The 26,432-nt window shown below is 48.1% G+C and overlaps 1 protein-coding gene across 2 annotated transcripts in view; it reads left to right on the top strand.

The window, feature by feature from the left end:
• Nucleotides 1–25,198, top strand: part of EPHB1 (EPH receptor B1) — a 431,880-nt gene extending 406,682 nt beyond the window's left edge. For both annotated transcript variants that reach the window (XM_040480245.1, XM_040480246.1), the window contains exons 13-16: nt 10,726–10,875; nt 17,782–17,975; nt 19,844–19,999; nt 23,741–25,198. In XM_040480245.1, the coding sequence (XP_040336179.1) occupies nt 10,726–10,875; nt 17,782–17,975; nt 19,844–19,999; nt 23,741–23,849 (609 nt within the window). In that variant the 3' untranslated portion in view covers nt 23,850–25,198. The remainder of the gene's footprint in view (nt 1–10,725; nt 10,876–17,781; nt 17,976–19,843; nt 20,000–23,740) is intronic.
• The last annotated feature ends 1,234 nt before the right edge of the window (nt 25,199–26,432 follow it).

Consider the following 26,432-nt stretch of genomic DNA (forward strand, 5'->3'; position numbering starts at 1 on the left):
CAGCATCCAGTCTCAGATCAGAGATTGCATTTTGTTGTCATGTTTATTTAGTCTTTTTTATATGAAGTACTTTTGTACTATTACTTTTTTAATATAATTCATTGTCAAGTTGGCTAACATACAGTGTATACAGTGTGCTTTTGGTTTTTTTAACCGGGACTATTTTCACAGCCTTCCTTTGTTTTTTACGATCCTGACATTTTTAAATAATACCATTCTTTTTTTTTTTCTTAATAAGATCTTCCTCGTTTTAAGTTTGTCCAATTAGACCCAGGTTATGCATTACACATTACATAAACCATGGCGTGTCCTCAGAATATCACATCTGGAGGCATGTGATGTTTACGTGGTTTTGTCAAGAATTGCATATTTTAAATTCTGATAGAAAAAGTTCATTTCCCAAAACCTTTTGCCAACTTATACTCTTGCCACACATTGTGAGAGCTCCCCGTGTCGCTATTCCCTCCCAGTCACTGGGTACCATCAGTCTTCTTAACTTATTCCTGGGCAGTACAGCCTGCCTGTTATTGCTTTACTTTAAAAAGAAAGCAGTAGGGGGACCTGCCTGAGTGGCTCAGTCAGTTGAGGCTCCATCTCTTGATTTCAGCTCAGGTCAAGATCTTACAGTTCGTGAGTTTGAGCCCCACATCAGGTTCTGCACTGGTAGCACGGAGCCTGCTTGGGATTCTCTCTCTCCCTCTCACTCTGTCCCTCTCCCACTCGTGCTTTCTCTCTCTCTCAAAATAAATCAGTAAACACTTAAGAAGAAGAAAGCAATAAATGTTTTTTCCTGTTTGACTTTGGGATACACTTTAATATTCGTATCTCCCTGCAAATGTTCCCCAAACATCAAAAGTGCAGTAGACTCATGTGGTCTTTTGTATCCCAAGGCTTACCTGGACTTAGGCGGTCTGGGGGTCGCAACAGTGCAGGTGGGATGGGACCTCAGGCCGAGAGTCAAGGGCTCCATGCCCTGACAAAGTAAAACAGCAGCCAATCCTTTTTTTTCCCCATTTGAGAGAGGAAAGGCACCACCTGCCCTCCACATACAGAGGCACACTCTCCCATTTATTTTTCCTTGCTCTTTCCTGTCACCACTATGAGGAAAAGACAGCACAGGATTTGGGATGGGAGCACTCAGGTTCAAGTGCCCTCTCCACCTCTGATCTGGTGTGGACCCAGGCCGCCCCTCCACTCCTCTCCAGCTCCCGATGCTTGTAAAATGAGCCTTGGAATACCTGGTTCACATAAGTGGTGTGCAAGATACACGGGAAGGAGCTGGCCTCCCTGATTGGCCTTTGGGGCTGGCTCTGCCCTCCCTGGTCACCCCTCATCCCCACGGGAAGAGGATGTGTGGCCCAGAGAATAGGGCTCATGCCTGGAGGCAGGTGGAGCAGCCTCAATGCATGCCTCACACTCTGCCAGCATCAGCTAGCAGCTCCTCATACGCCCCTCTGAGATAATTAAGCATTATTATCCCTATTGGCAGGTGGAGACAGTAAGACAGAGTGGTTAAGTGACTTGGTTATAACTGCTGGGATTGTTTGAGAGAGAAACCATGCCAAGAAGGAGTGCGGTTCAGAAGGCCAGAAGAGCTTCAGCTATTTAATGTGACTGATTATTTTAAAATAGCTGTTGGAGGGTGTGGGCAGGAAGAGAGACTAGAAGTGTGGCTGGTGGACATTGGTAAGGTACCCAAAATTACACCGTGAAAAAGGAATATGCCTCGTACATCTATTAAAACGGGTTGCCATGGACGGACAGGCTAACGCTTAACATCATGGGAAGAGGAGGGAAAAAAATTAAAGGCAGTAGTCAACTCAGGGATGACAATGGAATAAACTCCACAGGCTTCCCATGTGGCTGGACAGAGGTCTCTGGGAGGGTCGTGCAGAGGCTGGCCTCAGTCTGCAGACAGAGAATCTGCCCGGCTGACAGCCCAGGCACCTTGCCATGGTGGGTGCAGCCCTGCCCCAGGAAGCCTAAGTGTCCTTGTGCACAGGGCGGGAATGGAATGCAGGAAGACTGTAGTGCCTGAGCTCATAGGGGAGACACATGAGGCAAAAGGTAGGACGGCCATCTGGGTTATTGACAGAAACAGGAGCCACAGAGACATGGGGACATGTGGGAAAGCCTAGAGGTCTCTGCCTGAAAAAGGAGAGAACTGTGGTCCTTTAGGGTGGGCCTGGGGCTGAGAATGGGCAGCAGTGAAGCAGTAGGGGTGGGAGCTTTGGTCCTCAAAAAAAGCACAGTTCTTGCCATTTTTAGAGAAGCGATGGATACATAACTGGACATGGCCCAGGAAGTGAAAGGTAGATAGTAGGGTGACTGCCTAGCTCCCTCCTCAACCCTGTTTCCTGATCCTCCCTGACATCCTCATCAGCCAAAGGGCCTAGAGACCCACCCTCCCACCCCACCTTGGGAGCTGGGGTATTTTAGTTCAGCACTGTGGCACATTCATTCCTGCTCACCAGGTCCTTCATGAGGACTGGCTCCCTCCCTGGGTTACCAGCAGTCTACCATCTGGGAAGGCAGAGCACAGAGAAACTACAGCCTACTGGGCCACTTTATCCAGCCACTCACTCCAGAGGCCGACTTTTCAGAAGCCTTAATGGCAAGGCCCAGGCTTCTCGGACTGCACCAGGAGAGCCCAAGCCTGTGCCATCACCGAGCTGATTACCACTTTGGGATTCCCTGAACAGTGCCCTCCTCAGGGCAGCAGTGGCTTTGTTCCCTGGACTGGTCCAGAAAGAGTACCCATGGCCTCTTGTCAAGTGAATGAGGCAGCCAGTGAATTTTTAGCCCTGGTCTCTCTACCCTTTCTTTTCAATTACAAACTCAAGAAGTGCCGTGTGACAATAATAATGATGATGATGATGATAATAATAATAATAATAATAATAATGCCTGCCCACATCTCAGCCATCAGGGGCTATTTTGAGGGTGAGTAGTAAAAGACAGCTGTTTGCCCTGCTGGTGTAGTACAGAGAAACAGTGTCTGTTTGGTTGAACAGGATTTTTTTTCTCCAGCTGGGAAACGTCACCAAGTGGCCTTTCTGTTCTTCACACATGAAACACACACTATCATCCGCATATTTTTAGTTAATTTATGTCCAAATAGGCCTTTCTCTAGCTGCTGGAAAATGATATTTGGGCTGCAATTACCTTTCACAGTATCTCACAGAAGGGTTTCAGTGCTCACAAAGCTCAGGGGAGAGGGAATGAGGACCTCACCGACTGTAAATCTCTCCATTTGTAGTTATTCAAATCACATATTTTATTACGAGTATGAAATGCATTGTGTCACTCATTTTGGAGGAGCAACTAATGCTTCAAGAAAAGCTTTGAAAAACATTCTATTTAGAAACAATTTTGTCTGCAGCCAACGCAGTGTGTCTTTTTGGGTTGTCTTTTCTCCCAGCCCTTTTCTGTTATTTGTGTCATTTGCATGACAAATAAGACCATGTTCTCCAAAAGCTCACCTGTTCCTGCAGCCTGTTTCTCACCTAAAGTTCTAATTCTCTGTATGTTGCATCATAATCCTTAGCATGGTAATAAATTACAGTGTCACCATCAAGATTGTGGCTTCTGGAAAGAAATAAGCAGCGGGGCCAGATGAACTCTCTCAGAAGATGGAGAGACTGTTTTCATGCAAATTCCTGGCGTCCTGGGGAACTAGGAACAGCCTCTTTATTATATAGATTCAATTGCAATTCAGCAGCCAGGAGCCATTTCCACTGGCTGTTAGAAGCTGGTAACACTCAAGAAAGATAACCTTTTAGGCAGAACCTGCTTTTCCTTCCTGGTTGATACCGGTCTTATCTGGAAAAATCACTTTGTTGGTTAGGTTGGGGGAAACGGGTCGGTGTACTTTCAGAGTGCTTTTAAATAGAAATGTGCATTCCAAAATCCCTTCTGATTTTAATCCTTAGAGCCACATTAGACCTCTTGGTCCAGGGCAGTGGACAGTGACTTGGGAACGTGGATGCACGCTGGGGACAGGGCCATCTGTGTCTGAACTGTCTTCAGAGTGCTGCCCAGAGCCCCTCTCACAAGCAGATGCCTCACCCAGGCTGGCCAACTGCAGAGTCAAGATGGCCACTGCCCCATAGGGACTGTCCCAAGGCCCCTTCTGTGGGACATTTTCTGTGCAATGGAAACTTCAATTCACCCTGTATTTCCCTTGGGCCACAGAGGTACTTGATGGAAACTTTGGGGAAACCAACTTGCTGCCTTTTTCCCCCATCCTTTTGAGATCTTTTGAGGTTTAGTGCAATATTGGCAAATACTTGTTATATATTTATAGCCATTCATTCTCTAACCTGTGGCAGACATTCCTCATGAGTCACGGCCCTCTTCCTTGCTGAGTCCAGATGAAGTCTCAGACTCCTACTCAACCTAGCCATCAACAGCGCTCACAGTTATACTCAAGATGAGCCCTCGCTCAATCCATGATTTATGCTCGGTAGATATATGCCAGTGGTTCTCAAAGTGTGGGAACCACAGTGGGAACTTGTTAGAAATGTAAATACTCAAACCCTATTCCAGAACAAGTAATTTTGAAAGCCTGGGTTAGGGCTCTGTGATGTGTGTTTTAACAAGACGTCTAGGAGATTCTTATCTACACTCAAATTTAAGAACCACTGTTCCAGGCCGGTGGTTGTGACTAATGACTGCACATTAGACTCACCTGAAGCATGTTAAAATGTTAAAACCTACCAGTGCTCAGGCTTTACCACAACCAGAGACTCTAAATAAATTCTAATACCCACTGGCATTAAGAAAAGGAAAACAGAAAAGAAAAGACCCTTCTCCAGGGTGATTCCAATGGACAGCCAAGTCGGAGAACCACTAGGCTAGGTTTTGTGGGTAAGCCAAGAATAAGGACATTGACACTGCCTTCAATTGTACAACTGAGATGCAGCTGCCTAGGCCTAGAGTGGCCACCTGGGTCTGCGGCCACTCTGGTAGAGCGAGGGTGGATTCTCCCTCAGGCGTGGCATGCCTCTCCAGTGAATAGGAGAAGTGATGGTGGCTCCAGCATCATCGTCAGGACTGCCTTCTGACCCCTGTCCGTGCTAGAACTGCCGCGGTGCTGCCCTTGAAGTTCTCACCACACCACACTCACGTTGCCAAAAAAAAAAAAAAAAAAAGGCAGTTCCTCAAGGTGTAGACTGGCCTGGGTCTGATCAACAGCACAGAGGGCCCAGGGTTTATCTGCTGGGCTTCCATCAGAGGTATCTCTCACTCCCAAATCCTACTGCCTCCTAATGGCAGCCCATGGTAGCTCTGCCACCTGGGAATTTAATAGCAGTCATTTTCTTTTTTAAGATTTATTTATTTATTTTTAAGTTTATTTATTTTGAGAGAGAGCACAAGTGGGGGAGGGGCAGAGAAAGAGGAGAGAGAGAATCCCAAGCAGGCTCCACACTGTCTGTGCAGAGCCCAACATGGGGCTTGAACTCCTGAATCCTGAGATCATGACCTGAGCCGAAACCAAGAGTCAGACAGTTAACCTGACTGAGCCACTCTGGTGCCCCTATTTATTTTGAGGGGGGGGGAGGGGTAGAGAGGGAATCCCCAAGCAGACTCTGAACTGTCAGCCCAGAGCCCTATGCGATGCTTAAACTCACAAACCATGAGATCATGACCTGAGCCCAAGTCAAGAGTCAGACGCTTAACCAACTGAGCCACCTAGGCATCCCTAACAGCAGTACTTTTAAGCGAGGACCTGATAAATTTGTATATACTCAGTGTATTAGTTTCCTATAGCTGCTGTTACAAATCACCACAAACTAGGTGGCTTTGAACAACAGGAATTTATTCTCTCGCTGTTCTGGAACCTAGAAGTCCAAAACCAAGGTGTTGAATCTGTTCCATGCCTTTCTCTTAGTTTCTGGCTGTTGCTGTAAATCCTTGGCATTTCTTGGCCAATCATTCCAATCTCTGCCTCCATTTTCATATGTTATTCCCTCCTACCCATTTTTGTGTCTTCACACGGCCTTCTTATTCTGACACCAGTCATTGGATGTTAGGTCCATCCCCCAATCCAGTATGATCTCATCTTACTTGGTTACATCTTGAAATACCCAATTTCCAAATAAGGTCACATTCACTGGTACAGGAGGTTAGAACTTGAATATGTTTTTGGGTGGGGGGAATGGGACACAATCCAACCGACACAACTCAATAAATCTTGTTTAATGGTGACAATAATATACTGAGTGGTTTACATATATATCATTGTGGATCTCTGCAACAACTCCAATATGCTTTATATGTTGTAAACCTTTGGAGAGTTGTTTATTGTGAAATTCAGAGATACTGCATGATGTTCTTGGTCATAAACCTATTGCTTCCAGACTTCAAGAGAATTCCACATGTAGCATGATCCCAATATTTGATGAAAAAGTCTTTTATCACCATACTCAGTATTCATGAGTGTCTGGAACCCTGCTATATCCCCAGTGAGACTTCATCCCACACAAGATGGCAGAGGAAAGTACTGTAGCAATGCCCCTCGCCCACAGAAGTATTACTTTTATGGGCATCGCTAGGATAAGTAATCAGCAAGGGGAATTGGCACTATGCTAAGACTTTGGCCTGTAAAACTCTACAATTGACTGGGTTTTAGAACCAAAGCTATAAGCTGTGTCTACTTAATCTTATTGTGACAAGAGAATGAACTGGCTGGGAGGCATGGTGGCTATCCATGGATCCTTGAGAGTGGAGCTGAGTCTCATCACTGACTGCCACATCTCCACCAGGATGCTGGGCAGCATGGGTGCTGGCTAGATGCTTGTTGCAGGCTGGCTGAGGCTGAGGGACTTAAAGTACCTCTACACTGAAACCTTCCACCTGTTGGTCACACCTGCTGGCAGTTGACCCTGAAGATGTCTAGATTAGAATTAATCCACTGCCAGATAATCTTTTAGTTCATCAAGTCACATACACGCAAACACACACACACACACACACACACACACACACACACACACACAATTATAGTTTGTCTTATACCAGAGTTAAGGCGTGTTTATTCTGAAGCAGTGGATTTCAAACTTTTGAAGAATTTCTTGGCAGCCCAACCATTCAATGCGAAGCTTTACACAGCGTGCAAGTCCTGTGGGGAGCCTAGGGCCCTGATGGTGGTGAGAGCCTCCTCCCTCCTCTTCCCTTCTCCCTCCCCCACACCCAAACAGTGACCTCCTGTGGCAGCTCTGGGGAAACCGGGTCCTTGCAGAATGCAGACTGCCTCTCTGTCCCTGGAGGTAGCAGTCATCAGGCACCTTGGAGAAACCCTGTGGAGGGACAGTGCTCTCTTAAATAGCCCAAGGTCGGCCTCTTTTTGCCCATGTGGATGCACTTTCTTTTCCAGTGAGCCTCATCTGCTCCTCCCCCTGAGAATTATTCCCTCATGTGCCTTCCCATCCAACAGAGCAAATCACTCCTTCTCTGTGGTCCTTCCTCATGCCTGCATTGGAGAGAGCCAGTGACTCTGAGAGCACTTTGCAATTATATGAATGCAATGGCCTTGGGCCTTCTGGTCCAGACTTCTCTTCTAGCAGGACCGTCCTCACTGGCAAAAACCCTGCCTTCTGTAACACCATTCCACTGCCTTTTCTTCCGGTCTCTCTCCATGGGGCTGGTCATTATGCTCTATGTTAATAGCTTTCCTCTCACATAACCAAAGACGAGTTAAATAATCATCACCATAATTACCTCTGAGCATCAGAAGGCAACGCTCATGAAGTGATGTCTGAAAAGCTGGGAGGAATAGTTTAAAATTCCCAGGAATGAAAGCACCCATCCCTATGCCCCCCTGACTTTCCCTCCTTTGGTTCGCCTCAGAGGTCGGCATCTCCTGCTTTCTTGGCTAAGTGGGAGAGCTGGTGTGACAAGCTGTCACCTGTCGGTCCTGGAAGGCTCTTCTGGAAGGCTCTGCTCCCGCTGGGATTGGTGGGGGGGGGGGGGGGGGGGGGAGGTGGCCATGACAGGCCAAACTCTGTGTTCAGTGAGGCCCAACAGCACAAGGTGGCAGGAGGGCTGCGGCGCTTTGCCAGCAGGCCGGGCTCCACCACTTTACATGCAGGAGGGAGCAACTCAACAGCTGTCACCGGCAGCCCCTGGGGTCTGCTCCAGACTTGGCAGAGAGGACACCTTCAGACTCCCAATCCGCCTCTTTGAAATTCAGAAGAACCGCACTTTAGAGTCCGCTCCCCCTCTCCCTGACACAAACATACACACAGAAGATAAGCCCTAATTCTCTTACTCACAGACCTACACAGCCAAGCTTTCTGTCTCCCACTCTCCTCTCACACATAATGATAAGTTCTAACGGAGCCCCATTCTCTCTCTTATGCGCACGCGCGCGCACACACACACACACACACACACACACACACACACACACAGTCACCTGAATTAAACTCCTGCTCTCTCCTGCCTCACTTCACCCAGTTTCTGCTTCTGAGGGAGCAGGAACCCCTCCAAGGGGCTGCCAGGCCTTCTCCAGGCGTGGCATCCACCCCAATGGTGGACACTGGCCTCCAGGTGTTTGCTAACTCCCGGTTCACTGGCTGAATGTTCCACCTGTCTTCCCAGCCATGGGTGCCTTACAGATAAAACCAGTGAGCTCATGCATGTTCTGGGGGATGGTGAGAACAAAGCACCCTGTTGCTGCAGAGGCCCAGGCCTGCCCTCCAGGCATTTGTCATGTTGCTGGCATTTGAGCTGAGGACATCTCCCACCACAAAATCCTGTGGTCTTCGGGGGAAATCAGGACTGTCTTCTTTGCAGGAAGCTGGATGTGCATCTGGGGAGGTCCTGGCCGGGCAGCCGTTATTCCTCTCAGGCCCTGGTCAGGAAACCAGATATAAATACGCTTTGCTGCTTGCTCCTTTTTCTGTCACTCGCACTCAGATTAACCACTTACACATTTTAAAGGTATTTTTGCCAAAGTCCAACATGCGTCTCTGGTGATTGGAACAGATCGTGAGAGCGGTCAGTGTAAAAATAGCCTCCGTCAGCAGAGGCTTGAGGCAGATGCAGAGGGGAGGGAGGGAGCCTCCTGTATTGTGCCGGCAGAGCCCAGACAGAGAGAAAGGCCAGGGAGGGAAAGCTGGCTAGTTGGCAGGAAGAAATGAAAATGAGGATCGTATTTGTTCTAGAGGTCGACGAGCTGTGGAGGGCTGCGTTGACGTGTGTCCCCCACTTCACCCTGGGGCGCGGAGTGGCATTGGTGCCCTGCCCTCCACCCCTTTCCCACACTCACCCTTGGGACTACCAAGCTGCAGCCATGCTGGGGTCCCCCTTGCATCCTCGCTCTTACCCCCTCCCCGGCACCCGTGCACGCTCCTCTCTGCCTGGACTTTCCTCCTCCCGTCTCTTTGCCTGATCAACTTCTACTCGTCCTCTGGGACTGAGCAGATGGTGAAGCCACAGATCCCAAATGTGTGGCATGCCAGGCCCTGTCCCAAGCACTGTGTGGGCAGTAACCCATGTTCTGACTGTATAGGTGTGATCATTTCCCCCACTGCACCAAGGAGAAAGAGTGGTACAGAGAGGTTATGTGACTGGCCCCAGGTCACACAGGTTGGAAGGGGCAGTACTTGTATCCAAACCCAAACAAAGGCTCTAGGTGCCCTTAACCCCACAGGACACTGGCCTTCTGGCTGCTGCTGGGCTCCTTCCCCACCCACTACCTGTGTCAGGGAATCTGTATCCCCTGCGGTTAGGGAGGTCATATCCCCATTTTAAGTGTCTGTTGTCTTATCTGCCTCCCCACTCCCTGTGCAGCTTGAGGGCAGGAACCATGGCTGGCTCATCTCTGGGACACCAGCTCCTCAAAAAGTGCCTGGCACAAAGCAGTGCTCACTGCCTAATGTTGACAGGGCAAATGAATGAATGGATGGATAGTCATCCCTTAAAACAGGCCAACGTCTGGCAGACAAGCTGAGGGCCAAGCAGAGAGCAGGTTGGAAGCATCCAGTGTGGGGTTGGAGGGCCAGGAGGAGAAGCAGACCTAAAAGCGAGAAGTGTCTACCTCCAGCCTTGGAATGTCAACCTCCACTGAAAGGCAGGGCGGCGAATAGCTGGCACCTGCAGAGACCTCAGTGCCGGCCCATTAAACCCAGTGCAGCCCCAGGGCTGTCTGCAAGCTGCAGGGTGAGGAAACTGTTCCCCCCACCCTCAACCCCCTGCAAGAGGTGAAACACAAGGAAAGTGATCTTGTAGTAGGAGGCTTCCACTTTTGTGTTTGTTTTGCTTCTGCCGACCCAATGTTATGAAGGCTACAAATGCTGTGGAACAAAGACAGCTGCACCTGACATCTCCTGGCTCCTTTAGCCAATCTCCTGTAGTAGGGAATTGGGTGTTGGGGTGCATGTACACCATTTACACCCCCTCTACCACCCACCTCCCAACAGTGACATTAAGATCGGTGTGCAGGGAGTTGGGGACTCACGAAGCTTCGGTACAGCCATGGCCTCACGGTGGTGTGTCCACTTATGGCGTGAGACCAGCACAGGTCACACAAATCCTCCTTGAGCCCCTGTCTGCAGGTGTGTAATGGAGGCCTGCCCATGGGGCTCGGGCTATCCTGGATGTCCTAGCTCACCGGACATGAGGGCAGGAGAGTGGAAAGCACGTGCATGCTGAGTTCATTTTCTCCTGCTTTCGACTAGAAACCTGACAGTTGGGCTGACTGGCTTCTCCTTCTTCCAGGGAGGGAAGATCCCCGTGAGATGGACAGCTCCAGAGGCCATTGCCTACCGCAAGTTCACTTCTGCCAGCGATGTCTGGAGCTATGGGATCGTCATGTGGGAAGTCATGTCATTTGGAGAGAGACCCTACTGGGATATGTCCAACCAAGATGTGAGTGTCAGCGGTACCCGGTCGCCACAAACCCCCATCGAAGGGTTCCCACAGCCAGTGGCATGCCAGCCCCTCCTCTCTGGTTTCAGCTCAGGGCCTCAAAACCTGAACTTGAGATGTCCAGGCAGGAGATACAGGAACCCCCTTGGCAGCAGTGTTTGAAGTAATCAGAGAGTCCAGCATGGAGATATGACAATCCCGATACCCCCAGAGCCTGTAAAGGTACCTGGGCCAACCCGGGAGCTCCAGGGCTGGTTCCTAATGGCTGTGGGCCATGAAACACAGCAGGCCCAAATGAAGTAGGAGATTCTGCCCTGCTTCAAAGCGTGCAGCCCCTGTGTTGTCCTTCCGACAGAGGCGGAGCAGAGCTAGTCTATGGGCGGGGCCTCTGACAGATGTGCTGTGTTGAACCAGTGGCAGTTTCTTTTTTTTTTAATTTTTTTTTAACGTTTATTTATTTTTGAGACAGAGACAGAGCATGAACAGGGGAGGGTCAGAGAGAGGGAGACACAGAATCTGAAACAGGCTCCAGGCTCTGAGCTGTCAGTACAGAGCCCGACGCGGGGCTTGAACCCACAAACTGCGAGATCGTGACCTGAGCTGAAGTCGGACACTTAGCTGACTGAGCCACCCAGGTGCCCCGAGTGGCAGTTTCTATGTAGCTCACACCTCTCAACTTTAAAGAGAGGAACTGGAAAGGGCCCTTCTTTCCTGAGAGTCTACTCTTCTGGGGGCCTGTCACCTGTCACTGAAGGAGAAGCTGAGCAAGCTTCCCAAAGTTGGTCAGATTCAGATGGCCAGCAGGAGTGGGACCCTGTCTCTGGGGAGGTGATGAGCACCCTTCCAGGCTTTAAGCGTCTAAGATGCTTTAAGCAGAGGTGTTCCAGATGAGACCCTTTGCTTCATAACTATTAAGCGGTGAGGAAGCCTTTTGAGGATGATTTGCTTTGTTAAGGCCCCAATCGAAAGTCCTATCTGAATTTCCACACTGCCTTTGATCCTGGGCTCGGGGGGGGGGGGCCCCCCCCCACCCTTCCGCTTTTGTATTTTCAATACATACCCTCCCCCTGGAGCTGAGAGGGTTGCAAAAACTGCATTCCTCTGTTCTTACTCTTCCCATCTCCCCGGGGGGCAGTTATTATCTTTCCCAACCTAGCAGCAGGATGAGGCAGGGCTCTCCCCAGTCCAGATCTGCTCCACTGGGCAATCAGCTGCACCATAAGCACCTCCATGCTTGGTGGCTCCGGGGCCCTGTTAACTGGAGAAATCTGGCCTCAGTGAGCCCTCTCTCCAGCCCGAGGTTTAGAGCCATGGCAGGTGCTCAGGCGACTGAGAAAGGTGGTGATCTGGGAGCTGGGCTCCTGCTGTGAATGTGCGCCCTGATCCCATGGGCGCAGTGGCGTCAGCCCAGGGCAGGTGAAACGGCTGCATTGTTAACCAGGTCCCAGGGCCACGTGTGGCATGTAGGCCCCCTCTCATCTATGATTATCCCCGCCTCGCCTCTGCCCTGTAGCATGTCAGAGCAGTAAGTGTCAGAATTGATGCCGAGGCTGCGCTCATGAAATCAGCCGCACCCGGCTGCATCCATACCGTCAGCTGGAGCAGTCATAAATGTGATCCAGGAAACAGGGAGGCCCTTTTCTGAGACTCTAATCCTATTAAGAACAATTCAGCACACATAGAATGGATTATGAAACTGACAGGCAAGATTTGACATTCAAGATCTTCTCAGCAAATGAATTCACTTCTGCTGAAAACAAATGGAATTTCTGATATTAGACTTCCAGAATTCCCAGATCATTCATTCAGCAAACACTCAATGCTGCTAAGCATTGTGCTTGCCGGTTCCGTTCTCGGCTGTTCCCAGTCCAGCGGCACCTACTCCAGGGGGCTGTGGGAACATTTAGGCGAGGCGGGGAGGTAAAAAAGGCTTCCCAGATATTTGATGCTTGAGCTGGGTCTCAAAGGGAAGAGGAACATCTGCAAATTAGCAGTTTATTTCAATTTTGTTGTATTTCTCCAACACGAGGCCCCTAAGCATTGTCCCAAGTGCATTTGTGCTCTGGGTGGAAAGCGGGGTGGGGGGTGCCTTTGGCCCACTCGGAACCGGCCCGGCCTGAGAGGGAGCCAGGAGGGGCCGCAAGTGGCCGGGCTAGAGCCACACTCATCAGAAACCGCAGAGGTGGTGGCAGTAAAGGGTTCTGCAGATGACAGTTGAAAGGCCTTAAGAAAGGGAATTGCAGAGGCAAGTCGGAGTGCTGGTAATTGGGCTTCCGGAGCCCAGGAAGGTCTTTGAACATGTACAGAGAGTTTGTCAGCCAGAGAGAGAACTTGGAAGTTCTGCTGCTTGGATCTGATTGACAGAGATAATGAGAGTGGCAGTGTCTGTGGAGAGGAGCTGTGGTTTTACTGAAACATCAGAGCTCAACTTAACCCCCTCTGCCCTGGTTCCTCCACTGCTCCGAGCTTCTCCACTTCACTCTCCTCTGCGGAAGGTGGAGCAGGTACCGCCCAGCTCACTAATAGGAAATGTGGTCTGAGCGAGGCTAGGGGCCCTCTCATCCCCCAGGAAGCTCTAGTCACTTCCCCGAGGCACATGAGTCAGACCGCCTGCCCCGTCCCCACCCAACCCATCCAACCCCAGCCCCCAGCACGTGCCTTCTCCGGGTACAGGGGAAACAAAAGCAGCCCCTCTCCCCTCCCTGCCCCAGCTCTTGAGGGCCCAGAGCATCGGCTTACGCTGGCCGTCGGAGGCCCGAAGAGTTGCTGCAGACCACTCCAAGTGAGGTGGCAGCCTGCTCTGCTTGGGTGACAGTGGCCTCTCTCGGGCTGGTTCTCTTCACCACCACACCCTCACTCTTGCTTCTCTCTGGAAATGCCATCTGATCTCATTCTAATCACCAGTGTTTTCAACATCCATTTATCTCATCCTGTTACAGACCAAGGAAGGGGGCCCAGGTCTGACCCCAGTTTTCAAGTCTGCTCAGAAGAATACCTTACACCCCCCACCTTGGGCCAAATCTTTCCACACAATTCAAACGTGGTCACTGGTGTTTACAGCCATCAGGTGGTCGGACGGAAGGGGCTTCTCCGTGTCTCCTCCCAGTTTCCCACACCTGCTAGCAAGGCAGGTGTGACAGAGAATGATCCCAAAACCCCATAAGAGGACCACAGTTATTTTTTTTGAAATAACGATGTTTTAATTTGATTACAAGTTCTATACTCAGGAAATTTGGAAAACACGCAGATTCTTTTTTTTTTTTTTAATTTTTTTTTAACATTTATTTATTTCTGAGAGAGAGAGACAGAGCATGAACGGGGGAGGGGCAAAGAGAGAGGGAGACACAGAATCAGAAGCAGGCTCCAGGCTCCGAGCCATCAGACCAGAGCCCGACGCGGGGCTCGAACTCACGGACCGCAAGATCGTGACCTGGCTGAAGTCGGACGCTTAACCGACTGCGCCACCCAGGCGCCCCAGAAAACACCCAGATTCTTAAAGAGAGTAAACCCCTCCAAAGGCATAGCACTTCAACGAAAGGCTTGGGTAGATAGATGCTACCCACACATCAATTAATGACTTAGGTAATTTTTTCTTTGGGGTGGAAGGTAAAGGTTTTTTTTTTTTTTTTTTTTTCCCCAATGTGCAAGAGGCATCAATGCTCCCAGAATATCAGCTTGAGTAATGACAACAAAATTATGTAGAAGAGATAGCAAATGGCACGAAGTCCCATTTTGTAAACATGAGCATGTCTATCCTATATCCTGAAGGGTGAGAAATAGGAATCTGGCCATTAATCAACCCCCCACTATGTGCTTCGTGCTTCTCAAAACACTGTGGCCCTAGATCTTCAGTGACCAGCAGCAGAACAGTAACCTCCTTTGCAGGGACAAGTACCGTAGTAGATGTGGCAGGAATGACAGCCTCCATCTGACGAAGATATTCCCTCTACCATTCCTTCATGTGTATGGTGCTCAACATCACCTCACTGTGCCATGTAATCTTTTTAATAACCCTATCTGTGCAATTTCCAGAAGTCAAGTGACTCTCCCAAGGTTCTGGAGCTAATAAGAAGTGAAACTAGGATTTGAACCCAGGCCTCCAGTGTCTTCGCCCCTAGCTATAATGCCACACCATCACCAGCACCATGTGGGGGTCTGCACTCCTGGCCGACCCACAGGGAGGAGGGATCAGTGGTTCTGATATCCTCTTAAAAAGAAACCATACCAGACAGGCATGGGAAATACAAAACAAATGGCAGGATAGTCTTCAAAATTTCCAGTGAGGTGGCATGCGGAGGAGACGGGAAGCGTAGCTAAGTTGCATTTAGCCCAGACCTCACAGACGGAAGATTCAGTCCATGTATGGGTCCCCCAGTCTCTTGGTGCTCTGCCAGGAGTGGTTGGGCCAGCTGGTCACACCATGGAGATGTGCCCCCTGACTCCAGTACTCCTTCCTGTTACAGGAAGACGAGAGGAAAACTTGTCAGTGGGAAGAATTAAGTACTTGGGGCTCTGGCACCACATAATTTGAGCAGAGATGCCAATAGTTTAGGGCAACATGAGCTGCCCTGCACTGGAAGACTTTGGGGTCCCCGATCCCCATGAGAAGTTAAATATGGACACGAGCCCTTCCTGCTGGCCCTGCCTAGCTTGTCCTTAAGGAACCCAAAATGAGCTCGGGGGCCATTCAGTGGATAATCCCACTTATCTCCACAGTGAGTGGGGGCTCTGTGACAGGGCCCCTGGGTCTGGCTGCCTAGAAGGAGCTGGAAAGGGTGCCAGTTTATGAGCCACGCTGATGCGAATGATGCCTGGCCACTCCTCCTCATGGATTACTTGGTTTAGCTCCATACCCCTGTTTCCTGCCGTGAAGACATCAAACAGCTCCAAGGACTACTCTTCAGGTCGAGATTACAATGGCAGCCCCACAGAGGCCTCGGGAAAGTGGGCTTCAAGGTGTTCCAAACTTAAAAATCAGACACCTCTATGATTTATTCTCAGTCCTGCCATTTCCTAGCTGTGGGTCATCAGGCAAGTTACTCCACTGTGTGTGCCTCTATTTCCTCATGGGGAAAATGGACTGTAATGCCCTCCTTAGAGGAAAGCAGGTAATTTGATTGACAGGAGTTTGGCGGGGGTAAAAATTTATCGGTGAAGCAACATACTATTCAAAAGTGCACATTCCCAGTCACCAGTTTGTGTATAGAACTGATACCAGTGTGGTTTGTATCCTTGTTTGTTTTTCCACCACCTAGAATAGAAGGAATAATACACCTTGATTATCTCTAATGACTTCAGGTCATATCTCATGCCCCACTCCATGTCCTATATCCTGGGCATAGAATTTGTAAAAATACAAACTGATTGAAAATACTTTCTGACTGATCTACAAAGTTTAAAAAAAAAAAAAAGAAGAAGAAGAAGAATCCGTTGAAATGAATCTGACATTTTTTAAAGTAGAGGTAAAAACACCTGAAAATCTCTGAACTCCAAATTATTTCCTTTGTTGTTGAAGGTGCTTGAACTGTTTATTTTAATATAAAATCAATGTATAATTATTATAGAAAGAACACAAACGAGCATGAAAAGCACTCATGTGTCTACCTGCCCAGAGGCAACCGCCATTTAATGCCATGCCATCTATTTTTCCGAGGTCTTTTTTATGCATGTGTATAATTACTGTTTTTTTGTTTTGTTTTGATTTTTGTTTTTACAAAAGCAAGATTATACTATACCTGCAGTTATGCGGCCTGCTCTTTTCCCTAAGATTACAGTGTGAGTGTATTTCCATTTCAACAGATACATTTTTACATCACTTAAAGGTGCTCATTGTGCACCAGGCCTTCCATCACGGTAGGAGGGCACCGTAATAAATTCCCATGTTTAGCACTGGGTCATTGACAGTTATTTTTGCTATTACAAAAAGCACAGAGCAGTCATAATCTATTTAAATGAATTGGAAATTAAGATATAAAGTGTGAAATAAGCTCTTGCAACCATATGAAAAGCAGACCAAACTATGTAAAGATTCTAAGATCTTGACAAAATTATCCCCTGGAGCCTGCAAAAATTACCAAAACCTCATTGGCTATATTCACTTTAGTTCACCTTGTTATTTTGACCGTTGTCATTGCACTTAACTGATGTGTGTAGTCAAATTCTCTTCAAGCCAGTTCATGTTGCTGCATCATGAAGGTCAAGGCAACAATGCACAGGAAGCATCGAGAGTGGCCCTAGCATGGAGAAGGCTCTCTGTTAAAGGCTGATTCCTTCCCTCCTTTCTCTTCTCTTAGCAGTGTAAGGATGAGGCCACCACAGGCTTTGGTGGGGGTCCTTTATTTTTTTTTAATTTTTTTTAACGTTTATTTATTTTTGAGGGACCGAGCACGAGCACGAGCGGGGGAGGGGCAGAGAGAAAGGGAGACACAGAATCCCTAGCAGGCTCCAGGCTCCCAGCCATCAGCACAGAGCCCGACAGGGGCTTGAACTCACAAACTGCGAGATCATGACCTGAGCTGAAGTCGGAATCTCAACCAGCTGAGCCACCCAGGCTTCCTGATGGGGGTCCTTTATAAAGAACAAATGTCCACTAGGTTTCCTGTGTGCCATCTCATCATCACTGCCAGCTGCAAAATTGGGCCTGATGTCCTCTTAAAGAGAGGAGAAGCTCAAGCTATTCACCAGCTCATTCTTTAGTAAGCATTTACAGAGATCTAGTGTGTGCCAGGCCTCACTGCGGGTACTAGGGACAGTCTAGGGGGGAAAGCCAAGTACACGTCAAATCCATTATGGAGAGAGGTATATGAGCACAGAATGAGGGAGGCTCCATCCTTGGGAGCTACTTTGTGAATGACTGGCGGGTGTCTCATCACCCAATCATACCCGTTCCCATGTGTGTCACTACAGGTCATCAATGCCATTGAGCAGGACTACCGGCTGCCCCCACCCATGGACTGTCCAGCTGCTCTACACCAGCTCATGCTGGACTGTTGGCAGAAGGACCGTAACAGCCGGCCCCGCTTTGCGGAGATTGTCAACACCCTGGACAAGATGATCCGGAACCCGGCAAGTCTCAAGACTGTGGCAACCATCACCGCCGTGTGAGTCTCGTGGAATAGGGTGGTTCGTAGGTGTGGGTGGTCTCATAACTAGGGGCAGGCCCAATAGCAAGGCTGCTAGCCTTTTGATCTATTGAGAGCAAGGGTGAGGTGGCTAACCTTATCCACTAATGGAAGAGATTCCAAGACTTCCTGTTTCCTTTTTCCTTTCCATCTTTCTAAAATATTCCCTGCCTACAGCATGGGCTATAGACAGATATCAAGATACTTGTCTGGGTCTCCACTGTCTGCTGGCTTCAGATGGGCTGGGCACTGGGCTCTGTGATAATTGAATGTGTCTGATAGGAGTGGTATGAGGCCCCACTTCTGGGAGATTCTGTTTCCAGAAGGCACACTTTTTGTTAACCACACAAGGTAGAACTGCAGACTTGGAACCTTGGCCAACCTATTAGCCGCTAAAGGCCCTGATTGCTATGGGACACAGAAATAAAGCGCCATCGGATTTGTTATGAGCAAATGCACAGAACAATTTTCATCTCCTGTCAGCTGTCAGCTGTATATTATTCCTCTACATTGCAGTGTTAACTGATTTATTAATATTTCAACCAAAGTTTATTGGGCATGTATGTGCTAAGCACTGTGCCCCTTGCAGTATAGAATGAATAAGATAGACATGATTCGTGTCCTCATGGAACTTTGAATCATTTAGGAGGGGCAAGACCAAATGATCACCCAAAGAAATGCAAAATTGAGACCTTGATAGCCACTGTGGCAGGGAGGTGCATGGTGTTGGAGAGGTAAATGCATACATGTGATACCTGCGTGTCAGGGAGGCATCTCTGATAAGTGTTATTCCAGTTGAGCACTGAAGGGAGGAAATGCATGAATTGAATGAAAGGAAGATGGGAATCAAGGGACAAGTGTTCCAGACCAAGGAACAGCATGAACAGAGGCTCAAGGGTAGGAAGGACAGGGCCAGTGTGTTCTGAGTCCAGTCTGTGAGGGGACTGGGTCAGGGCTGAGGCTGGCAAGGTGAGCGAGGGCCAGACGCTCAGAACATGTGGGCCCTGCTAAGAATTCTGGGCTTGATTTTCAGAGTAGCGAGCACCCATTGAAGGATTTGACACAAATCAGGGTCAGGGTGAAGGTTATGGACATGATCACACCTGCAGTTTTCAAAGAGCACCAGGCCACAGTGCGGACCTTATGTTGAGGGGAAGGAACATGCGTGAAGACCGACAGGAGAATATTGCAGGAATAATGGCAGAGAAGATAGGGTCTTCAGTCAGGGTAATGATGCAGAAAGAGGTGGATGAGTATGAGATATTTTGGAGGTCAAATCTTTAATTCTTGGTGAAGGACTGGGCATGGGTGTTGGGCATTGAGGGATATATTAAGGTGGCACCCTGCTTTGTGGATTGGATAGTGAAGTGTCTGCTTTGAGAATGTCCCAGAGAAGATCAGCAGAGAGCTGCTCTGTTCCAATTAGCTGAGGATAGAACCAGGAAAAAAAAGAAATGGTACCAATAGACTTGGGAAGGTTGTAGTGAACTTTATATATTTTTAATGGTGAAACTTTGGATGGTAAAGCTCCTAGGTTCCAGTTTACAAAGGAGTTATGGGCCTTCTCTTCCCTCCAGACTTCATGCTGTGTCAGTCTAGCTGTCTGAGCTGACTGATGCGAGACAGGGCCCATAGGCAGGGGTACCAGCCATCTTGCCTCCAGAAGTTATGCCCACTCAGGATTCTGTAAGGCAAGAAGGGTCAGCACAGGGCTCCCCTGTAATCTTCATCCTGTCAGGAAAGAATTCTCATCCTACATGAAGTCTGCTGTCTGCCCAGAGTGTGGCTCTATCCATGCACCTTTGCAGCTGTGGGGTTACCTGCTTCTCTCTCTCTCTTTCTCTCAGGCCTTCCCAGCCCCTGCTAGACCGCTCCATTCCAGACTTCACGGCCTTTACCACCGTGGATGACTGGCTCAGTGCCATCAAAATGGTCCAGTACAGGGACAGCTTCCTCACCGCCGGCTTCACCTCCCTCCAGCTGGTCACCCAGATGACATCAGAGTAAGTGATAAGAATCTCCTCTCTGTACCCCGTGGGTGGGGATCAAGGCTCCTTCCCTGCTCTTGCTCATGGTACAAGTCTTGATTTCTGCCTCACCCCCAGAGCTCCACTTCTGTATAGAATCAGATCTGGTGGCGAAGCGCCCTGGAAAGATGGAGGGGTGGGGTGGGGAGGCTGAGGTCCAGTCTGGCTCCAAATGAGAGTTCTTCAAAGTCATAGCCATATGTCATTTGCCTAATCATCAAGACTCTCTCCTCCGTTTGTTTTCAAACTTAACCCATCAAAAAGAGCATCCAGATGGAAAGAACACAGCCAGCCAGCACTTTCAACAACATAGCAGGAAGAGGCACTACACTGATTCAGCAACAATCTCAGACGTGTGGGGAGCTCATATTCGTACTTAGATAGCGCGTGTGAATAAGCATACATTTCCATCTCCCACAAATTATTTACCAGTCTGCAATTCCCACAGGAGTATGGAGGAATGCGAAAACTAAAATTATTCAAATAAGATGAGAGCCAGAAAGGGTCTTAAAGATCCATTAGTCCATCATTTCCCCAAGAATGTTCTGAGCAGCACCAGTTCTGGGAAATGTTAATAGGTTCTCCTTGGAAAAAAGGTCCCATGGTCAAATAAATTTGGGATATACTGCGTACTTTATCACCCTTTTGGAGATTCACTACACATATTAGCATTCTAAAGGCCATGAGAAATCCTGAAATAAAGAAACCCATTTAAAATTATTAAATACTGTGGAACCATATTTTTGAGGGGCAGGGTTTCGTGGAACTGTAGTTTGGGAGATACTCATCTACTTGTACTCATTCCATTCAGCAGATTCAGAAAGTAGGTGAATTAGTGCCTGAACACTCAGTGCTCACGAGTGGCAAAGCAGGGCCTGAGGGCTGCTTTCCTGATGGCTAATTCCGTCTCCTTCTACCAGTCCACCCCAGGGATACAGCGATGCCCATACATGGTGGCACACTGGACTCACCTGGGAATCTTTAAAAAAATATTGTTGCCTGGGGCACCTGGGTGGCTCAGTCAGTTAAGTGTCCAACTTTGGCTGAGGTCATGATCCCACAGTTTGTGGGTTTGAGCCCCGCATCAGGCTCTGTGCTGACAGCTGGGAGCCTGGAACCTGCTTCAGATTCTGTGTGTGTCTCTCTCTCAAAAATAAACATTAAAAATTTTTTTCTTAAACATATTGATGGCTGATTTCCATGCCTAGATCTTCTGGTTTAAGTGGTATGAACTGAGACCTGGGCATCAGGGTGTTTAAAACTCCCCAGATGATTCTAACATGCAGCCAAGGCTGGGAACAAGTTGGCAAGGGTCAAATTTTGAATAGACACATCCCCACAGAGGAGACTTCACCAGCTGCCTGGGCCACAACGTTTATAGACAACATGGGGGTTGGTGGCTTGTGATACACATTTCCCACGGTAGAGGACTGGTCGGTCCTCCAGGCAACTGACAAACACTTACTGATCGCCTGATACATGTCAGGCACAGTGCTAGGTGCCAGGATTCCCTCTCGAGGTGGGCCAGTTGCTGAGTCCCAAGGGAGAGGCAGGGTCCCATCCAGCCCCAGCAGTTGAACCTCAGAGGAACAGCTTCTGTCCCAGACTCCTGCTTTGAAGTCAGTCTTCCTGGAGTCCCACTCTACCTCTTTTTTTTTTTTTTTTTTTTAATGTATTTGAGAGAGAGTACACAAATGAGCTGGGGAGGGGCAGAGAGAGAGGGAGAATCCCAAGCAGGCTCCGTGCTGTCAGTGCAGAGCCTGACACAGGCTCAAACTCATGAAAACCGTGAGATCATGACCTGAGCTGAAACCAAGAGTGGACGCTCAACTGCTCAACCAAGCCACCTAGGCACCCCCACTCTACCTCTTTGAGGTTGATTCTTGCCAGAAATGATGGAAGCTCCGCTTTTCCTAGGGAGATGGCTTGAATGTGCATCTAGCCTAGCATCCACTAAACAACAGAATTCATTTTTTAAATGTGAGTTCATTTTCCGTTGATGCCATATAAAGGCAGTCCCTGCCACTACGAATTATTGTCAGGCACCACCATCACCAACAAAAGCAGCACTTACCAGTGGAAAAGCAGCTTCCCCATCTTGCAGAGCTGGCATGGATGCCCTAGATTCAGGGGCGGGTTCAGAGAGCCCGGGTTCAGGGGTGGCAATGGGTGCTCATGCTGGTGGGGCTGCGCCTGCTTCCTCACTGTGATGTGGCTGAGTATGGAGCCATCACCCCCTAACCCCCCACAACTGGAGGAATCCAATGGAGCAATTTCCTCAGTCTGGAAAAGGAAAAATTAAGGGATTTAGTTCAAAGTAAAAAATGCCCACACGCTATTGGAGCAATTTAGTTTGTTTCTTGAGAGATAAAAGATGGAAAAAGAACATGAGCTACTAAATAAAATAGATTGCAGGACAATTTGTGAATTCAGAATTCAAGCGTGCCTCTCAGAAGTGTTTGCTGAAAAGACATGGACAATTTGACAATCTGAGCCAGCTGCAGCTCTGAGGGGGTTGACCGCCAGCTGTAAGGGGGTGTTGAGGAGAGCACAGGAGCCTGGTGCAGCCTTGTGGGTCTGGTGCACAAAGTGATCTGCTATGCCAGGGGCAGGGGCCTTTGGGGGAATATAGTCAGGACCTTAGAACAGTTCTGAGAGCAGCCCTACAGGGTGGCTGAAAACCAAGTAGTCTTGAATTTGAACCCCAGTTGCACCACCAGTTACCTGCTGTGTGATCTTGAGCATGTTACTTAACTTCTCTGAGCCCTACTTGTCTTGTTCATAAATGAGCAAAAAATAAGAGTACCCATCTCATTGGTTTGTGGTGAAAGATTAATGGAATAATGTATACAAAGCACTTGGCCTATTGCCTGCCTACAGAATGCACGCAAGAAACAATTGCTGTTAAATTATTATTACTGACCTTGAGTGGTTTGTCAATTTTCATGAACTGCTTCCTTAGCTATACAGGAGATAGTATATGGCACATGAGAAATACTTGAGCAATGCTATAACATTATTATTATTATTAACTAGGGAAAGATGCATGGGTCTCCCCAAAATTAAGACTCACAGCTTAAAGATGAGTACAATCCAAATCCCTATCCTAAACATATTACTTAGATTCCTGGTTGGGCAGATATTTGAAAGTTATTTTGAGATCACCCTTCTTAAAAATTCATGACATTAAAATTCAAACAGAGGCAGAAAATGGAAACTCAGGGGAAAAACATCAGAAAACTAAGCAAACCCCACATCTTTTCAATCTCAGTGGGTGATCACTAATTTAGGCAGAAAGCTCCGCAGCATAACAGAAGCCCCATATCGTGTGTGCATGGAGTGTTAAAACACACACACACACACACACACACACACGCGCGCGCGAAAGTTCCAGTCTGCCTAGGGTCATGGAAACAATGAAGGGGCTGCTCCAGCCAACACCCATACGTGAGGAACAGGGCACGACACTTCCAGGATTGTCTAAGTTGGGAGGGGGCCATTGGAGACGAGGGCCACTGCATGAAGCAAATGAGATTGAGCAAGAAAATACCTATGTAGGCATTTGCCAAAGACTTGGGTAATCTGAGTGTTGGATTTTAAACACTTTTATTTGCCTACCCACCTAATTCAAGAGCTTGCCTTCTGTGATGAGTTGTGATCCTTGAAAAGCTGCCGTAACACTAACGTGCCCTTTTTTGTGACCTTTTTCCCTCCTAGAGACCTCCTGAGAATAGGGGTCACCTTGGCAGGTCATCAGAAGAAGATCCTGAACAGCATTCATTCTATGAGGGTCCAGATGAGTCAGTCACCAACGGCAATGGCATGAGAACTCTATTTTCTGGGGGGAGGAGAGGAAGGAAAAGGACCATGCTCAAGAGGCAACCAGAGGTTGACCACTGTGGAATGTTCTGGAAAGAGTGGCTTCTCAGCTAAGAAATGCATTACATCAGTGAAGAGGAGACTGGACCTGTTCTTAATAGGCAATCTTCATTTCTTAGTGACAGAAGCATGTATAAGATGCCATGGGAAACCAAAACATAATAATAAAAATATGAAAGGGTGATGTTCGACAGAAGTGAAGACAAAACAGTATGCATCGGGGCAACCAAGAGTAAACTCCGCTCCCACTCGGGGCTGGAGTCACCGATCCACAGGAAGAAAGGGAAGGAGGTAGAGGGAAGAAACAGAGGCAGTTTTCCATTTTCTTCCTCACCAATGACATTCTTTTCTTTTCTCCTTTTGTACTCCTCCCCATGAGCCCTCTCCCTTCTCCCACATCCATTTCCCTTTGCTCATGACTCGTGTAGGGAAGTTTCTTCAAACAAACCCCAGCTCCTGAGTCTCCAGATGTCGTTCTGTCAGTTGCCAAAGGACTTTGCTGACCACTGCATGGGGGATCCAACCAATTCAATTAATGTCTTCATATTGAAGAAGAGATGTACCTTCAATTGAAAACCTTGTTTTTCTTTTGTTTGCATTTTCTGCAAAAAGGAAAAAGAAACCACAAATTGGAAAAAAAAAAAAAAGAAAAACCTGTTTCCGTGTGCAGGAGCACACATATGTATGTCTGTGTTATAAAAATGACTGTGCTTGTTCGTAACAGATGCAAACAAGAAAGAAGAACCGGGAGATCTTTGCCCCTGGAAAATCCAAAGGGGCTGGCGCGTGTTGTTGGTTTGGTGTTCTGGTTGGCCCAGTTGGCCTATTGGCCCAATGGGGAGAGAGAGCAGGGAGAAAAATAAAATTAAAGGGGAAAAAACTCTCAGGAGCTTGCAAATTCAGACAGGAAACAGGTGAGTGGTTTGAATTGGGTGCAGTGTGGGCCATTCTAGAATGATACTGACTGATTATTCTTGGTAACATCTGAAGAGAAGGAGAAGGAAAGTGTTTCTGGAGAATGTTCTTCCACATCCCTAGAATCTGTAATTCAAGAGATGGCAAGGGAGAATTCTTCTTACCTTATTTGTGGACTGGCTTAAGCCGTGTGGCATCCGAGGAATGTTTCAAATGTGTCTGTGTTTCTCCTCATTCCTTCTTGTATCTCATTGTTCAATTCACTTTTGTAAATTCCACCTAACATTTAAATATTTTTAATTTCTCCTTTTATCTTAATCTCCTTGCTAATTTTATCTGTCTAATTAAAATGAGCAGAAGCATGTCTGGGTTTACATAGAATGGTGTCAGCGTGTGTGTTCTCAGACCCCAGTGGGTCTGTCCCCAAGTTACAGGAAAATCCTTAATGACTGTCCTTCTTCCGCCTCATATGAGAGGGAAGGAATACATCCCGGATCCTGTGCCTCCCAAGAAGCACTATATATAAGAATCATTCTCACTGATGTGACCCAAAGGAAGAACTGAATGAATAAATATGAGGCTCTGAAGAAGTCACTGGCAGATAAATATAAACAATCACCGATAATACACCATCAGCCCTGATTTCAGTTTGCCCATTGCATTTGTGATGTTCATATCCAGGCCAGTTTTGTAAAAGGCGCTAAAGACTATTTTAGACTGCTTGCTTGTGGTGTGTCTGTGAACAAGCAGTTGGAGGGGAGGGTGTGAGCCAGTAAAGGAGCCATAGTTCCCATGTGGCTTATTTAATGTAAATTGAAAGTGAGATGAGCCTTTTCCCCCTAGTCCTCGGTAACTTTGTACTTGGGGAGGTCTTACCTTCTGAAGCTCCTTCAAAGAGGCTCATGGGCCTACGGGTACAGCTCTGATGCAGGGGAGCCCGATCTGAAAGCATCACCCTTGTGTGTAACCCCTGGGGGACAAAGGGAGATGGACAGAAGTATCTCAGAAGATTTGCATATGGTTACAAAGAGCCCCAACCCAGCATGTAGTGGGTAGAAGAGAAAACTTCCCCTTATTAATAGCGTAGCAATCCCATGCACAATTTGCTAATTACCCCAAAGACCTGAATCCATGAAGTGTCTTACAAGCCTAGGCAATTTGACTAATCTCTCAATTTTCCATAGGAATGGATTTTAATTTGTCACCAAATTTCTCAGGCAGCATCCTTAACCTGAAGTCTTCACTGTGCTTCCACCAGTGCCAGCCCACCTTCTGGCTGTCCACAAAGCAAAGTCAAGGTGAAAGTCGGGTCACACCTTTGGTTTGGTTTCACCGTAAGATCCCACAAAGGAGACAGAGAGTGTGTGTGAGAGAGAACCCAAGGGCACATGGGAAAGCACGAGGGGTCAGCAGAGCCAAGGCCAGGGCACCTGGAGGCATAGTTATCAGTAGGAGGGGCATGGCCAAGCTCTGGACATGCCCCCCCCCCCCGCCCCTGCAGATGCTCAGCACAGTTCAGCATGCCAGGCTTCCCCACCCCACACCCTGAAATGCGGTATATCTCTAGTGATTGAGACATCAGGCCTTCCCTCTGTAGCACGGGGCCAGTTACCGA

This window comes from Herpailurus yagouaroundi, unplaced genomic scaffold (assembly GCF_014898765.1).
Source record: "Herpailurus yagouaroundi ecotype Mexico unplaced genomic scaffold, PumYag 159, whole genome shotgun sequence".
Taxonomy (NCBI): Eukaryota; Metazoa; Chordata; class Mammalia; order Carnivora; family Felidae; genus Herpailurus; species Herpailurus yagouaroundi.